The sequence below is a fragment of the Triturus cristatus genome, chromosome 12, assembly GCF_964204655.1.
Source record: "Triturus cristatus chromosome 12, aTriCri1.1, whole genome shotgun sequence".
In the NCBI taxonomy this organism is placed as follows: domain Eukaryota; kingdom Metazoa; phylum Chordata; class Amphibia; order Caudata; family Salamandridae; genus Triturus; species Triturus cristatus.
Genome location: NC_140595.1, coordinates 698760240 through 698776489, shown reverse-complemented (window position 1 = coordinate 698776489; position 16250 = coordinate 698760240). Strand labels below are relative to the sequence as shown.

The 16250-nt window shown below is 49.8% G+C and overlaps 1 protein-coding gene across 1 annotated transcript in view; it reads left to right on the top strand.

Moving 5' to 3' along the window:
* Positions 1-292: 292 nt before the first annotated feature.
* LOC146780130 (2-acylglycerol O-acyltransferase 2-like) overlaps positions 293-16250 on the top strand; it is a 32468-nt gene continuing 16510 nt past the window's right edge. Inside the window, exons 1-2 of the mRNA XM_085638131.1 lie at positions 293-933; positions 7943-8121. Coding sequence (XP_085494257.1) covers positions 840-933; positions 7943-8121 — 273 coding nt within the window. The 5' untranslated portion in view covers positions 293-839. The remainder of the gene's footprint in view (positions 934-7942; positions 8122-16250) is intronic.

The window sequence follows — 16250 nt, the reverse complement described above, 5'->3', positions numbered from 1 at the left end:
GCCAAATTTCGGGGGGGGGGGGGGGCTAAGAAAAAATTTCGGGGGGGCTGAAACTTTAAGCAATAGGCAGAGTGGAGCTGCAGGGGCTCTTAGAAGGGGTGAGCCATAGGCAGAAAGGAGCTGCAGTGGCTCTTAGAAGGGGTGAAACAACAGCGAGGCCTCATTAACATGCAAATGGTCTTTTAAAGACCTGTGAAGTGCTCGGGTGCGGCTGTGTGTCTGCCCGGGAAGCTGTCCCATCCCGGGCTGCCACACACGAGGGGGGGGGGGGGGGGGGGAGCTGAAGCCCTTCGAGTCCAATGGGTGTTGCGCGCCTGGAAAGAGTGATGGGGCCGTGCGTGTCTGTTGAAGGCCTCGTGTCCGTTAAGACCTTCGGCGAAGATCACCTGCCGACCTTTCAAGCGCGTAGCTGTTGTTGATGCGGAAGGTACAGTTGCACCAGGGTCCAGGGATTGTGATGGGCTGACTATACTCCCTTTATGACTAGCTTTTAGTGTCCAGCATTCTTTCGCTTCCAAGGCGGAGGTCCTCCTGTCTGGGCCAGTGGCATCCTCCACCCCCCGCCTTGCACCCCAGCCTGCAGACCCTGCGGAGAGTTGCGGCACACAACGTCTGGACAAAGTCCAGTCCGGCACAGCTGGCCCAGAAAGGTCGACCAATGGTAGGAGGCCTTGAGGAGGTGTGTCCTCTGACCTCACCTCAGAACTCTGATTAAATGGGAAGAGAGCAGCTCGGAATCTCCCCCGCTCCCTGCAGCCTCCTGCTCCTATCCTACCCAAGACCCCGGGGTTGCCGAGGATTTGCCCGAGCGTGCGAGGAGAAGCCGGGATTACACCGCCATGAAGATACAATTCGCCCCCCTGCACATGCCCCTGAGCAGGAGGCTGCAGACCGCGGCGGTGCTCAAATGGATCTTCTCGTTCCTGGCTCTAGGTATGGGGGTGGTAGGACTAGGGGGGCGGTAGGAGTTATTCGAGGGGTGGCGGCGCAAGTGATGAAAATTGAATGACTGTGTTCTCTGTGCAACACAGCGAGATCTAATTGCCTATAGTGATTTACGTGATGCGCGATGTGTAATCTGCTCGAGTGCGTTTAGAAGGATAGTTTTAAGAAAATGTATTTTAATAAAGGGGGTTCTTTTTACATCACTTATTGCAGAGCAAATATGTGTGCTCATCATTATTTAAAACTGTTCATATTCCGTAAAGCGCTTCGTTGGCCGTGTTTGCACGATAGAAAGCTGCATAAATAAAGTGACTATCGCGTGCTTGGCCCTGACCCCTGTGCGCACCCCTGACCCCTGCGCGCACCCCTGAGCGCACCTCCAGCCCGCACCTGCTCGTCAATCCTCGCATACAATTCTGGGACCTGTGGTCTGGCTCTGCTCCTGCGTCTGAGGGCAGGCATGTCCCAGAATCTAAGGCAGGTTTTGTTTACATGACCGGGGTGGCTGGAAGTGCCAAAGGCATGTTGGAAGCTGTGTAACTGGGGGGTCCACGTTCGACCCCCGCGTCAAAGGGCACTGGTCTCGGCAACAGGAGTGCACAATCAAGATAATTACAAGGGGGCTTCTAGGCATGTGACGAGAGCTTTGGAAACCTAAATGGAAAGAGAGCGCCTAGAAGTCTCTACATGTGCCAAGATCCGAAACCCAACTGGGGGGATGACCAGACATTTTAATGTCCGCTACTCCGATTTACATTATTATTTTTTTCTTTGGGGTGGGGGGGGGGGGGGGAGTTCCTTATGAAAAGTTTTTACCAGGTGCGTTCGATGAATTAGTTTGAAGCAAGCAACACTTCTTACCCAGAATGCCTTTAATTGTTAAAGGGGACCGACCTCCGAGGAGAATGAAAGTTTATTTGGCATCGATCCTGTTCCGAGTAGCTTAAGATACTTTTCTAAATACGTTTGTTGAGATCTTGAAAGGGAATGAAGGAGACCGCGGTTCACACGGCGGATGGGAAGAGGCCTGGTGGCCTTGCTGCGAGTACTCTCTCACCGCGCTCATCACAATGAGTACACTTTGCAGTTTTAGACTCTCGTGTGTCACTCTAATGCCTTCTGGTTGTTGTAGTCCGTACTAGTAATGACGCTGTCTGTTCGGCTGTGGACAGTGAGGGATTCCTTTGCCAGTCAACATTCATAGTGGAGTCATGTAATATTTGTTTGGGGGGGGGGGGGGGGGGTTGGTATCCGATCGCGGCATCCTCTTATTTAAAGTAAAATCCAGACTGTAAACTCTGACCATGTGTAAGTGACACCTCCCCTTCCAGAAAACCTATTGATATACAATACATGAGTGCATCTATGCCCTTATGTTTTTACAGCACATTTTATCACATTCTTGTAGTGTAGGAGAACTGTAAATTACATTAACCATTCTGGCCCCCTTATATAAGATTTCATTTTAGTGACCCCAGAAGGATGAAAGGTTGAGTTGTCCACAATGACATCGTAACCTGTGACCTCCATGTGCGGCATTAAGATCAGTACATTAAATGACTGAGTCAGGGAGTCCTTATCAGCTGTCCTGCAAGCCTTAAAGAAGCGGCTCTAATTGTCGTCATTCCCATCATTCTCCGTGCTGATTCTTACACGGATGTTGGAGGGAAGATTTATTACAGGTCAAGGAAGCTAGGGGCTGTACTCAGAGCCCCGGGAGCCACCACAGAACTGAGCAAGAGAGGGAGTCAGGGACAAAAGGGGCTCCTTAATTTGAGCCGGGGTGCCTAGGAACGCTTGCTCCAAAAATGAAGAAAACAGACATGTGAGACATGGAATTGGAGGCAGAATACAATGGCAGTTTAATGAGAAGATGCAACTTCAAAGAAACCGCAGAATAGAGGCATGAAGTACAAAATACAGAATCCAGGTAATCGTACAGCTGTCATGATATTCTCTGTATCTCAATTAATGTACTGACAGAGAGAGAGAGAGAGAGAGAACACATCTATAACTGCATCATGAGAAACAAGTTACACCAAGGAAAATGTTACCTAGGAACACTCACGTTTACTCTTAGAGCAAGCATTCCTGCAATTACAATGCAAACAGTTTAAATGCAAAAGTGAAGAATACAATGTGTAAACATACCATGACATTTCTTATAGGTAAATTAAAACAAGATACTGCAAGCAAAGCAGAGCAAGACATTTTAAGCAAAGGACGACAAGAGCTCCTAGCATGAGCATGGAGCAGACTGCTCGAAGACCGATGTCTCTGCTCTACAACACTGCTCTTCAATGATTTCCTTTAAAAATCTTACTTATTTCGAGATCTTGAGAAAGTAGAACGTGTTGAACTGTTTTTTTTTTGGTTTTTTTTTGTTTAAAGCGCTTTATTAAAGTATCTTAGAAACATAGGTACAATATACAATAATTCTTGTATGTAAAAAAAGCTAATACATAGAATGACTATATAATTTAGTGGAATAAAGGACATAAGAAATATATCAATAGTATTTAATTATTCCGGCAAAGACAAGCTATAGTAAAAAATTGTACCAAGAAGTAAAATAGCATTTTACAATTTTCCAGAAGAAGGGAAAAGCCTGGAAAAGGTGAGAGAGGAGAAAGAGAAGAGGAGGAAGGGAGAAAAGGAAAAAGAAAAAGATAAAATAGTCTCTTCATCTAATATCATATTGCAACTTCAACATTATAATAATCATATTGGTTTCTAAAAACAGAATAATAGCTGTACATCTAACTTATACAAACTTAATAGTAAAGGAAAAGAATAAAATACTCAAGGTGGTTGATAAACGAAGGAGCTTTCTTTATTACGCAGTGCAGATGACGTGTTGATCTGTGTATACCTTGCTCAGCTTATGAAGCGAGGCTGCAGAGTGTCTGCTCGGATCTTTAACTATAGCTGGACTATGCGGACCCGGTAAAACAGGACCAGAATCTTCCTTGCTTATGTATGCCGCCCCTTTCGTATATGGGAGGAAATATTTGTACACCAGCTTCAGCGAGACTGTGTTCCGTCATGTGAATAAGGCAATTTATAATGTATTTTGTTTTGTTTCCTTGGTCTGGAGGGAAGGTCTGAGGAGGCATTTGTGTCCAGAAGTGTTCTTGAGCTCTCCTCTACTACCAGCAGAGCATTAAGTAGGCCGGGTCCCACCGGTGCTCAGCACCGACCGTTCTAACAAGCATTGGCATAGCCAATAGGTCTCGCCTTTTGGAGGTGTAAGTAGTTTTGCTAAATATGAGGACTCCATAAGTAATAAATTGCAAAGTGTCCTGTAAATGAAAAGTAAGTACCCGCTTGTAGCAGTTTACTGTTTTAGTGTAGTGTAGTTGAAGGCCTATTAAAGGGAGTGATACAGTTTCTCAAAATACCCACCCAAACCACCATGCATGCTGTTATCTTATTGTTTTGTACTTTGGCTCTAGGCACCATGCCAGCCCCCTGGCCTGGCTCTCCATGTGAATGTGCTGCCCGCTGCTGGCACATGTCGTCATTGCATGCTTATAGGCACAGGTGCGGCCTGCACTGCCTGTGTACCCTCTCCATACAGTCGCAACTTTTCTGTCCTTAGTTTGACTACGTAAGTGCCCACCGTTTACCCACCTCTTGTGTGACCGCGGTAATGAGTTCATGGATCATTTTTGTATCTGATTAAAAACAACCACAGCAGGACACAGGCACCCAGCACTTTCATGGTGGACAGGAAGCCTCATTGTATAGCATAAAAATACAGCCCTGTATACATGGCTTTTAATTATAAGTGCTTTACGGATAACCTCTTTCTGAGCAACTACTATGGGCCAAAGTAGACTGGTTCTCATTTCATGCACCGTGAAAGGATGAAAGGCTGAGTAGACCTGCTTGGGCCTAAGCCTGCTGGCTTCAAACATCTCAGTGCGGATGGAGGTGTACAAAACCATTCAACAGGACAGGTTGCATGTGTCTTCCCTCACAGACCCACCGAGACTCTGGTTCTTCACACGAGGCGGAGGCAGCGACGCACACAGCACTGGCCTTTAACCAGCTATTGATGAGCCAACCGATCAATCCTTCTGTATTAGTAGTTAAAGGAACCACCTAAAAAGTGTTCAGAATACATGCCCGTGCAATCCTTTGCCTCTCTGCAAAATGCAGATTACATATTGTATGGTGGCATAAAAATCTGAGGGGTGAGTCTGGAACATAGAGCTCTGTTTTGTCTTTATTGTTTTAGTTTTATTGGTATTTTTCCCGGGGGTTGGAGGGTTCCAATACGTTGAAGGTTGATGTCTAGCTCCTGGTAGCCAGTGAAGTGCTTACAGAATTGGTGGCTGTCCTACCTTCCCAGAGGTGAAGGTGGAACAGGAGTCTAGCTGCTGCGTTCTGAATTTGTTTTACTTTGACATGATGAAACAGGGCGCTCTGACTTAAAGGCTATTGGCATAATCGAGTTTCGGAGTTCAAGTAAAAAGTAAGAAAAAAGGATGAGTGAGGAAAAAAATAGGAAACGGATGAGAAAGAAGAAAGATATTGCTTTTGTCTCTAGTTCAGTTTGCGACTCTCCCTAGGTTTCTGCTTTTGCTGGAGGCTCGGAGTTCATTCCAAGATCTGCAAATACCCATGAGCGGCAACCTCAAACCCCCCCACTTGGCCCTGGGCTGCGTGTGCAGGCAGTGGAGAAGGGCCCCACCCCAGTGCACAGACTACCCGCCAATTGCAGGGTGCAGGGGCATGCACGTGGGTTGCACTGGGGTGTGCTCAGTGGCTGCACACACTGCACCCTGCACACAGAGAATACAAAAGTAACACAACCATCATGTATCCTTCTAAACTGTGAGCATGCCTGTGTACCCCTCTGTGTACCCCAATTTACCCAGTGTGGTCTATGCCCCGTGTACCCATAGATGTACCGCATGTCTTCGTGTGCCTACCCTGCATTGTCTCGGCACACAACGAATACAAATGGATTGCGCCCTTCAAATATCCTTCTTACGGTTGTACTTGCCAGTGTACTTGTCCTCGTTTGTTCTCTCCATGTATGTCACCTGTATGTGTCTCTCCTAATAATGCGTGACTCCTATCTATGCGTGCGCATTGTATACCCGTGTGTGTGTGTAACCCCTTGTGTTTTTACACAAGTTAATGTGTACACACTCCTTGCTTATGTTTTTGGCAATCTGGGTAAACAGTGAGTGCATGGTCGGGAGGAAGGTCGGACTAGCCAACCTCTCCCTGAACCACCAGAGGAATTTCTTTGACGGCTATCTCGCAGCCCCAAAAAGCCTTCAGACAAAAACCCCAAATTGAAATCTGTGTCTCCGATGGAGAGTGCAAGAAGCCCTCAGAGTTGGGACACACTGCAAGCGCCACATGTTTTGATTTGTGCCCTAAGTTGACGCTTGCATGGACTGTTTCACGCGTACACTCAAACTATGTAAATGAGTGTTGGAGTCTGAACCATGGAAAACAAAGCAATAAAAACGGCGGTGGAATATTCTTACAGAGTAACCATGAGAAGTGGGGAGGTGTAAAGCGCTCCAATAAATCGGCTTTAAAGTAAAACTTTAAAAAACGCCACAGCAAACGCAGCTATAAAAGAGGCGGTGGATTATAATTATCGAGGATACATGAGAAGTGTAAAGCACTCCAATAAATCAGCTTTAAAGTAAAAAAAAAAAGCAAGCATGGCCGTGAAAGCCAAGATAACGATCAGGGAGGAATGCAGCTGGCACAATGTGTGCCGCTGCTCGCTCCTGAGACCACTAGGCCATGGGAGTGAAAGTTTGAGGAAAGGCAGGACATGCACCCATCTTTGGCCATTTGTGTGCTTTCATTATTGAAAGCCACTCGCAAAGGCCAATGGGATGTGTGGGAGGAGGCAGACCCACACGGAGAAGTCTCTTGGAAGTCTGAAGTGATTCCAAGAGGCCCTCTCATAGGATAGCGCATGCGCGCTGCGCTAGGCGAGACCTAAAAAGTAGGTTCCGAGATGGGTCTCTATCGGGCTCTGTTTTTGCCCTCCGGGTGGGAAAAATATCTTAACTCTACAGCAGTTCCACCTTTCATTGCCTTCAAAGAGATTCGCTATTGTACTTTCACTGTCGCATCATTTCAAAACGGAAGCGTTTTCAATGTTCTATACAACGAAGCCACAGTTATTGCTTATTTTTCTCATGTAACTAACAGCCACTGACCAAGCCAATAGTCCTGACTTGCTGTAGATGTAATGTTAATTGTTGCATTGTATATCTGGATGCAATGACGGAAGCAGCAGAATACCCGTCGGGCGGCACACTGTGCCAAGCTGAATTTGAGCTTATTTGTTTTTAAGCCGCGCTTTTTATTACATTGGCCACACCCCTTTGAGGAACCCTCCACTTTTTCCCCATCCGATTTAAAGCCCTGACTACCATCCAGGACACGTGGTATCAGTCCTCAAGGCAGTACCAGAGCTGTTGGGTGGGCATCTTACTTTTGTTTTGCTATCTTGATTTTGTTTCATAGCACAACTTTCAAACCATAATAGACAGAACCCCAGCAGTGACTAAATACAAGCTCTGGGTGAAATGTGTGTGTTTTTTGTTGTTTGTTTTGCAGAAATGTGGAATGCTCAGTTATGCGTAATTATAGGAAATGCTGCCTCTGGTATTGTAATTTTTCTTTCCCTTTTTATTTTATTTTTTTTGCTCGAAATGCATGATGCGCACTAAAGGCGCTTCTGTTTGTGTAGTTGTGACGGTGATAACATTTTACACAAAGTCTGTTATGCGACATGATGTAATGACCATCTCGGGACATGCTGGTGATCACGCAAGGGGATGCCGGCGTAAATTGCATTTTAGCTGGGGCCTACTAAGTACTTTTGTGAAGAATTGAACTAAGCAACCAGAATCGGTAACTAAAGTGGGCCCAGGCTGCCCCTTCTATGGCTGGTTCTCGAATTCTCCTCTGCGGTCCTTGGCCCTCACCGGTGCATCTCTCTCCACAGCTCAGTGCTGCCTGGCGGTCTTCATCCTGCTGCTCCTCAGCGACTACTGGTACCTGGCCCTACTTTATGGCGCCTGGCTCTACCTGGACAGGGACACGCCTTCCTCCGGAGGTCGCAGGTCAAGCTGGATCCGAAACTGGAGTCTCTGGAATCATTTCAGAGACTACTTCCCCCTCACGGTGAGTAAAGAGCTCAAAGACTCCATTCGAATGAAATTGAGTGGTTGCCGTACACTAATTCTCTCTGCAGGCAAATTACAAAAAAAAAAAACTGCAGAATTTGTTTGGCTGATTGCAAAACATTTTTGTCCGCTCCTGATGTGAGGATGCTGCCCCATTTTACAATCTCATAGGCCATACGCCCACGGAACCCCACTCTTTAAGTCACTCTATTTCTAGGCACGGGTGGTGGTACCAGAAGATCGCCTGACCAATATTGCATGTATGTATTTACAAAATATTGCCTCCATGGTGGTATTAACAGAAAATCTACACCCAATGAGAGCCTTTTAATTAACAATACTTAGGACACTATTTGTCAGGCAGCATTTCTGTAGACAACAAGATCTCTAGCAGGGCCTTAATGTTGGTGAAATGCTGTTTTATTGAAAGTAATTGTAATGTAGTTTTGTTGTATGAGGGCTTGATTATGCAGTTTTAGGCACAGACAAAAATGAAAATTAAAGATGAAGAAACTGGGTAGCAAGATGCTCTCTGCACTACACTTTCTGGGTGTTGTGCCAGCTAGATAACCCTTCAACAGGTAAGTATCTTATTTAGACTTGCCTTAGAATCCAGTGGGCCTACAAGGATCAAAATGTCATATTGCTTCATTCTACCTCTTTCAAATTGCCCATCAGTCTACGGCTTCTGATGGAATCCCCCAAACCAGCGTGAGAAGCTGCCAAACCCATTCAGCAGTACAGAGACCCTGGTAAAGGCTGTCTGTGTTAGACCTGTCAGCCTTAGGGTGGTCTTGCCCCCATCATCCCCAAAACATTTCTTGCTTCTCTTGTTGTTGCTTATTAATTTATGTTGGTTTTAGGACTTTGCACATTTAACCACTGTTGACCAGTCCTAGTGCTTGTGTGCTCCCCTTTAAATGAGGTGAGATTGGCTTACAACCAATTGGCACATTTAGTTTGCTTAAGTCCCTAGTAAAGTGGTAATACATGTACCAAGGGACTGTAAATTAAATGCTACTAGTTGGCCTGCAGCACTGATTGTGCCCCCCGCTTTAGTAACCCTTTAAACATGTCTCAGGCCTACCATTGCAACCTGTATGTGCAGTTTGAACTGCCATTTCAACCCGACAATATAAACCTTTTGCCAGGCATAATCCTTACTATTTAATACATATGTCACCCCTAGGGTAGGTTCTACACTGCCCATAGGACGGGATGCAGTAGATTTAAAAATCTGGACATGTACTTTTAACTTTTACATGTCCTGGTAGCGAAAAACTCTTACATTCGGTTTACATTACTGGAAGACCTATCACTCCATGGGATAACATCGGGTTGCCTTATTACATTAAGTGATCACTTTCAATTGGGAGCAGGTAGGAAGTAATCATTGGTATGTAAAGAATTGTAACTTAAAACCCTCTGAGACGCTGGACTGGTATATGATGTCCACTTATGTAAGTGCAAAAGAAACCATTGATGGACGGAATGCTGGACCATGCAAACATTTCCCCCCCCCCCCCGTTCCCCCCCCCCCCCCCCCCCCCCCCCCCAGTCACAAGGCTCTGGGTTAAATCCATTATTCCTTTGCTCCCCATACCACCCCAGTTAGGACCCAGCCATATGCAAATCAGTCTTGACCCTGTTTCTTGTAGGAACAGTCCAGCCCGAACTGCCAAGTAACACCCAGGACAGGTATGCCCAGACATGGGCCCCGTGCTCTCCATGCCGCTGGAGTCAAGCTATCCTGGCTGATGAGGGCTGAAAGCCCGAAACCAGTCCTAGGATGCATGTTTCCAGCACAAGGGAGGACCTGGCTTGGCAGTTCGTGTTGGACTGTTCCCATTGGGCACAGGGTTAAAACTGATTTGCATATGGCTGGGTCCAAATTGGAATGGCATGGGGAGCAAAAAACGATGGATTTAGGCCCAGATGTCTGTACTGAGGTGAATCCGCTCAGCCCTCCACAGGTCTTGGTCGCCCCACTCACTGCTGCCGCTCCTGCCTGCCTTTGCCGCCTCCTGCCTGCAGATTCCTTCGCTCTCTGCCCGCTACTCCTGGGAATTTCCCGCTGCTTCTTGGAATTTCCCGCCGCTGCCTCCCTGCGGCCCCGCCCCCCTGTGATTCCATTCGCCGCCCCGCTCCCGCCACCCAGCTGCTCCTCCCTCCCGGCTCCTTACTTAAGACACCCCCAGAGCGACCGCGCAACGGACGCGCGCAGCGGGAGCGCCGAAGGTGCGCCAAAGGTAAGCCTGTCTGCACCCGTCCGCGCCTGGACCGCGCCCAGCACCAGACCCCCTGGTCCTCGCCCTCGCCAGCACACCCTGCACATCTAAGACGCCAAAACCCTCCACGCACTCAACGCCGGCCGAAACACCGCCTGCTACCGAGCCACCCTGAGACGCACCCACGGACCCTTCACCTGCCTGACCTGCCGCTTCACCGGCCTCCGACCCAACACCGCACCTGCTAAACCGAGCCCCAGCAACAAACACCTGATGTGCATCCTGCTCAACACCCGCTCCGTTCACAGGCATGCCGTCTAACTCTGGAACCTCCTCGACTTGACAGCACCAGACATCGCCTTCCTGACGGAAACCTGGATGAACGCCTCCTCCGCGCCCGACGTCGCCATCGCCGTCCCGGAAGGCTACAAAATCACCAGGAAGGACCGCGTCAACCAGACAGGAGGAGGCATCACCATCATCCACAAGAACACCATCTGCATCACGACCAACTCCGATGACACCTTCACCTCCGCCGAACACCTCCACTTCCAGATACACACTGACCCCCAAGACCACGCTCAGAGGCACCCTCGTCTACAGACCACCGGGACCACGCACACAGTTCAGCGAAGACATCACAGACTTCGTCAGCCCGCACGCCATCAATTCCACCGACTACATCCTCCTGGGGGACCTCAACTTCCACCTGGAGGACAACAAGGACCGCAACACCACTGCTCTGCTGGACAACCTGGCCAACCTCGGACTCAAGCAACTGGTAACCACCCCCACCCACTACGCCGGCCACACGCTTGACCCAGTCTTCTCATCCAGCAAATGCGTCGCCTTCAGCCACTCCACCAATCTCCAGTGGACTGACCACAGCTGCGTCCACTTCAGCTTCAGTAAAACGACGACCCACCACCACCCTCAACAAGCCCCCTGCAGGAGCTGGAACAAGATAACCGGCGACCAGCTCACCACCTTCCTCAGCCAGAACCGCCCCCACCAGCTCAACGGACCCCAACGAAGCCGCCAACAACCTCACACAGTGGATCACCAACTGCGCAGATGCCCTCGCACCACTGAAGAACCCCCCCCCCCCCAGCAGACGCGGCAGCAAGAAAGCCTCCTGGTTCACCGACTAGCTCATCACCTCCAAGAAGAACTGCCGATCCCTGGAGAACACCTGGTGCACCAACCAGACCACAGACAACATGACTGCCCTCAAACACCACCAACTGATCCGCGCCACAAAGAAGACAGCCTTCAAGGAACGACTGGACAACAACAGCAAGGAACTCTTCAGCATCGTCAAAGAGCTCTCCAACCCCGACGCCGGAAACCATGACATCACTCCCTCGCAAGACCTCTGCGACTCCCTCGCAGCCTTCTTCCACGACAAGATCGCCAACATTCACAACGGCTTCGGCCCACGAACCCCACCACCGAACCGATGCCCCCCCACCGCCACCCTCCGCACCTGGATCCCAGTCAGCACCGAAGACACAACACGCACAATGAACACCATCCACTCCGGATCCCCTACGGACCCCTGCCCACACCACATCTTCAACACGGCCGACCACATCATCGCACCCCACCTCCACGACATCAATGCCTCCTTCAACACCGCCACCTTCCCGGAGTGCTGGAAACACGCCGAGATCAGTGCCCTGCTGAATAAACCAACTGCAGACCCCTCCGATCTCAAGAACTACCGCCCCATCTCGCTCCTCCCGTTTCCTGCCAAAGTCATCGAAGACCGTCAACAGACAGCTAGCCGCCTTCCTCGAGACCAACGGATCCCTCGACCACTCGCAATCCGGCTTCCGAGCCAACCACAGCACGGAGACCGCCCTCATCGCAGCCACAGACGACATCAGATCCCTAATGGACAACGGGGAAACTGCGGCCCTCTTCCTCCTGGACCTCTCCGCAGCGTTCAACACTGTCTGCCACGGCACCCTGGTACAGCACCTGAACAACACCGGCATCCAGGAGAAGGCCCTGGAGTGGATCACCTCATTCCTCGCCGGCAGAACCCAGAGAGTCCGCCTTCCCCCGTTCCGGTCAGCGGCCACCGAAGTCATCTGCGGCGTTCCACAAGGGTCATCGCTCAGCCCCACCCTCTTCAACGTCTACATGAGCCCCCTCGCAACCATTGCATGTCAACACAACCTCAAGATCATCACCTACGCCGACGACACCCAGCTGATCCTCTCCCTCACCAGCGACCCGGATGCCGCCAAAGCCAGCCTACACGAAGGGATGCAAGACTTCGCCGAATGGATGAAGAACAGCCGCCTGAAACTGAACTCAGACAAGACGGAGGTCCTCCTCCTGGGATCATCACCCTCCGCCTGGGACGACTCCTGGTGGCCCCCCGCCCTGGGAGCCACCCCCAAGCCAATGGACCACGCACTCAACCTAGGCTTCATCCTGGACTCCTCCCTCTCGATGACCAGACAAGTCAACGCCGTCTCGTCTTCATGCTTCAACACCCTGCGCATGCTTCGAAAGATCTTCCGGTGGATCCCCACCGAGACCAGGAAGACGGTCACCCAGGCCCTCGTCACCAGTCGGCTGGACTACGGGAACGCCCTCTATGCCGGCACCGCCGCCAAACTCCAGAAGAAACTCCAACGGATCCAGAACGCCTCAGCACGACCCATCCTGGACATCCCCCGACACAGCCACATCTCCGGGCACCTGAGAGACCTGCACTGGCTCCCCGTCAACAAAAGAATCACGTTCCGACTCCTCACCCACGCACACAAGGCCCTTCACGACCTGGGTCCCAAGTTCCTCAACAGCCGCCTGACCTTCCACAAGCCCACCTGCCAGCTCCGCTCCGCCAGCCTCGCTCTCGCCACCGTCCCCCCCCGCATCCGCAGAGCCACCGCCGGAGGAAGATCCTTCTCCTACCTGGCAGCCAAGACATGGAACTCCCTCCCCATCCATCTCGCCTTCAGGAAGCAACTCAAGACCTGGCTGTTCGAGCAGTAGCGTTTTGGAATTTTAAAGATTAATTACCCTTCCCAGTGGACCCGGAAGAAACTCTGAAATCCAGAAGGTTGGAGAGCCACCCGACCCGTGGATACCCTAGTACCCATGTTACCAATCCAGGGAAGCCGGGTGCACAGGTGTGAAGTGGTGTCGGAAACCGTGTCGAACCCAATGGAGTACTTCAGGAAATTGACGCTGCTGGAGAAGGAGTAAGTGTCAGGTGAAATACGAAGGTGGATTTAGGATGGGAAGTACCTGCAAGCAGAAGGGACCAAGTATGCCACTCAGGAGTGGCCAGGAGATCTGGAAGACGAATGCCCACTGATGTCGGATGTTGCAGGAGTTGACGGTGACCTTGACTCTGCAGCTGTGGGATCAGGCGATGCTGAGGAAGAGCAGGAGCTGTGTATGAGCTGTCTCACGTTTGATGTTGAGAGCGGAGTGTTCAGTGTCCTGCAGGAGCACCAACAAGCCTTGGCAACTGTAAACAACTTCAAAGTCGAAGAAGGTGCAATGTCTGGACCAGCAAGATCCAGGAAACTCTCCACAAGCAGGGGAGTCGGGGCAGGCCCGAGCAATCTGGGGAGCCCAAAAGAAACCAAGGCTACCCTCAAAGACCCACCGGCTGGAGGCACTGGAGTCGCAAGAGGACTTCGAGCAGCTCACAAAAAAGATGAAGGCCACGGTGCAAACGATGCGATGTGAATAAAGACTTTGGTCACTGGAGATGCTTGTGGTTGGGGCTACTTGAAGCCCAAATATCTTGGTGGAAGGAAGTCGACAAGCCTTTGCAACTGCAAGTTGACGCAGTGCACAGGGGTTCAATTCCTGCGGCTCCCACGAGGCATACGGACCTCAAACTTGGTGAGAGGGCAGGACAGGCCTTGAACTGTGGAGACTCTTCTGCATTGCAGAACCTTCCTGAGTCCGTAGCAGCACAGGATCAGCAGACCAGTCAGCTTAGTTGTGGTGCCGGCGAATGCAGCGAAGTGACTCCTTGATTTCAAGGGAGATTCCTTCAGGCATCTTGGGTGCCCACAGGCCTTGGAAGGTTCCTGTATGGTACCCAGACACAGACTATGCAGCAGACCAAGTGGGATGAAGTTGAGCCCAAACTAAGTCCACAGTGCCAAGATGGTAGAAGTGGTGTCTGAATTGAATCTTGTCCAACGACGTATCTAGAGGCCCATCCTCCAGTAAGCCCATAAGTATCCTAAGGAAAGGGTTATGATGATTCAGGGGACCCTCCCAGATGAGGGTTTGGACAGGAGGGAGGTTACTCCCCTGTCCTTTGTCCAGTTTTGTACCAGAGTGAGAGTCAACGACTCCCAGAGCTGGTTTGGACTGGACTATACAGGGGGACACCAAATGTGCCCCTCATGCACGACTCTGTGGTGCTGGCAAGCCCACCCACCCGGCCCCAATACACTAAATCCTGTCTGGGAGGTGGTCACACCACCCTGTGACACAATACCTATTGTTATGCCTTCCCATGCTCAAGCTTGGCTCGGCAGCAAGTGGGCGGAATCGTGTCTCTGGTTGGCAGCAGCCGTGTTGTGCTGTCTGGGTCTAGAAGACTGGCACTGAGAACCTAACGGAGGGCTCTTCCAGTGCTTGGAATCATACCTCCCACACCGTTTATGATGTGGGGGTATGATTCCAACATGTTTGATACCGAACATGATAGGAGTTGTTTCAGCCAAATTCGAGCTGGTCAGTGCGTAATTACGGGATGCCCCTGTATATGGCTCTTTCACTTACAACCCTGGAGAATGGACTCCGTAGGCTGTAGGGGTGTCCTGCTCATGCAGGGGCACCCTTACATTTAGAACCAAGCACCCTGCCTTCAGGATTGATCAGGCCTGTTATAGGGGTGACTTATATGTTTTAAGTGCAGTGCCCCTAGATCTAGGAAACCTATATTTTTCATCGCTGCTAGCACCAGCTCACACAGGCCTGTAGTTACAGTTGTAATGGTCTCCCATGGGTGGCATAATGCATGCTTCAACTCATGGGGTACCTATGACCTGGGTACCTTAGTACCATATACTAGGGACTGATAAGGGTACCCTAGTATCCAATATGGGATGTACTTAAGTACGGAACATAATATAGTAAGGGAGAAAGTAGATGGACTGGGGTATTGATTTGCATGATCCCAGTCAGGCTAGTCCATAACCGCTTAGCACCAGGCAAACCAGTGGGGGTAACCATAAAAGCAGATCCTACTTTCCTACACCCCTTATGGTAAAGTTGGATTTAAGTGACAATTCTGAAAATGGCACTTTTAGAAAGTTGGCATTTTCTTGTCCGGACTATTTTATGCCTGTATAACATGACTAGGTTAAGCTAGCAAGTGGTCTTTGTGTGTTAATACTCCCAGACAGTGAGACACCGGGAAGAGATGTTAGCAGGATGGGCCATCTCTTACGTGGGAGGAGCGGTCACCTACCACACCGCCAGCCCTTCATAGATGCGGCGGTCGAGACGGATCAGCTCTGACCCGCCATGAAGGAACTAATGAAGGTGGGGCTAGTTGTATAGGTTACAAATGCACCTTGTGGACCTTATTAGCTGTCGGTACCACGGGATTACTGCCATACTAGTGAAAATATGGTTTTCACTCTTCTTTTAAAGCAGAGTGACTCAGTCTTGGTTCTGATGAATGCCATTAACATATAGGTCAATCTAGGCAGAAACATGTCGACCAGAATATAAAATAGGAGAGTATCCTTCTCTTTATTTCAGTGTTTGGTTTTAATCGTATCCCTTGGCGGTACCAGAATAAAAGCTGTCCTCACTCAGCAAGAGTTTTAACTCGCACATCATTTTTTTCTGTTTGTATTCTGCCTCTCCCTTCCCTTTAGAACTTATAGTTGGGATGACA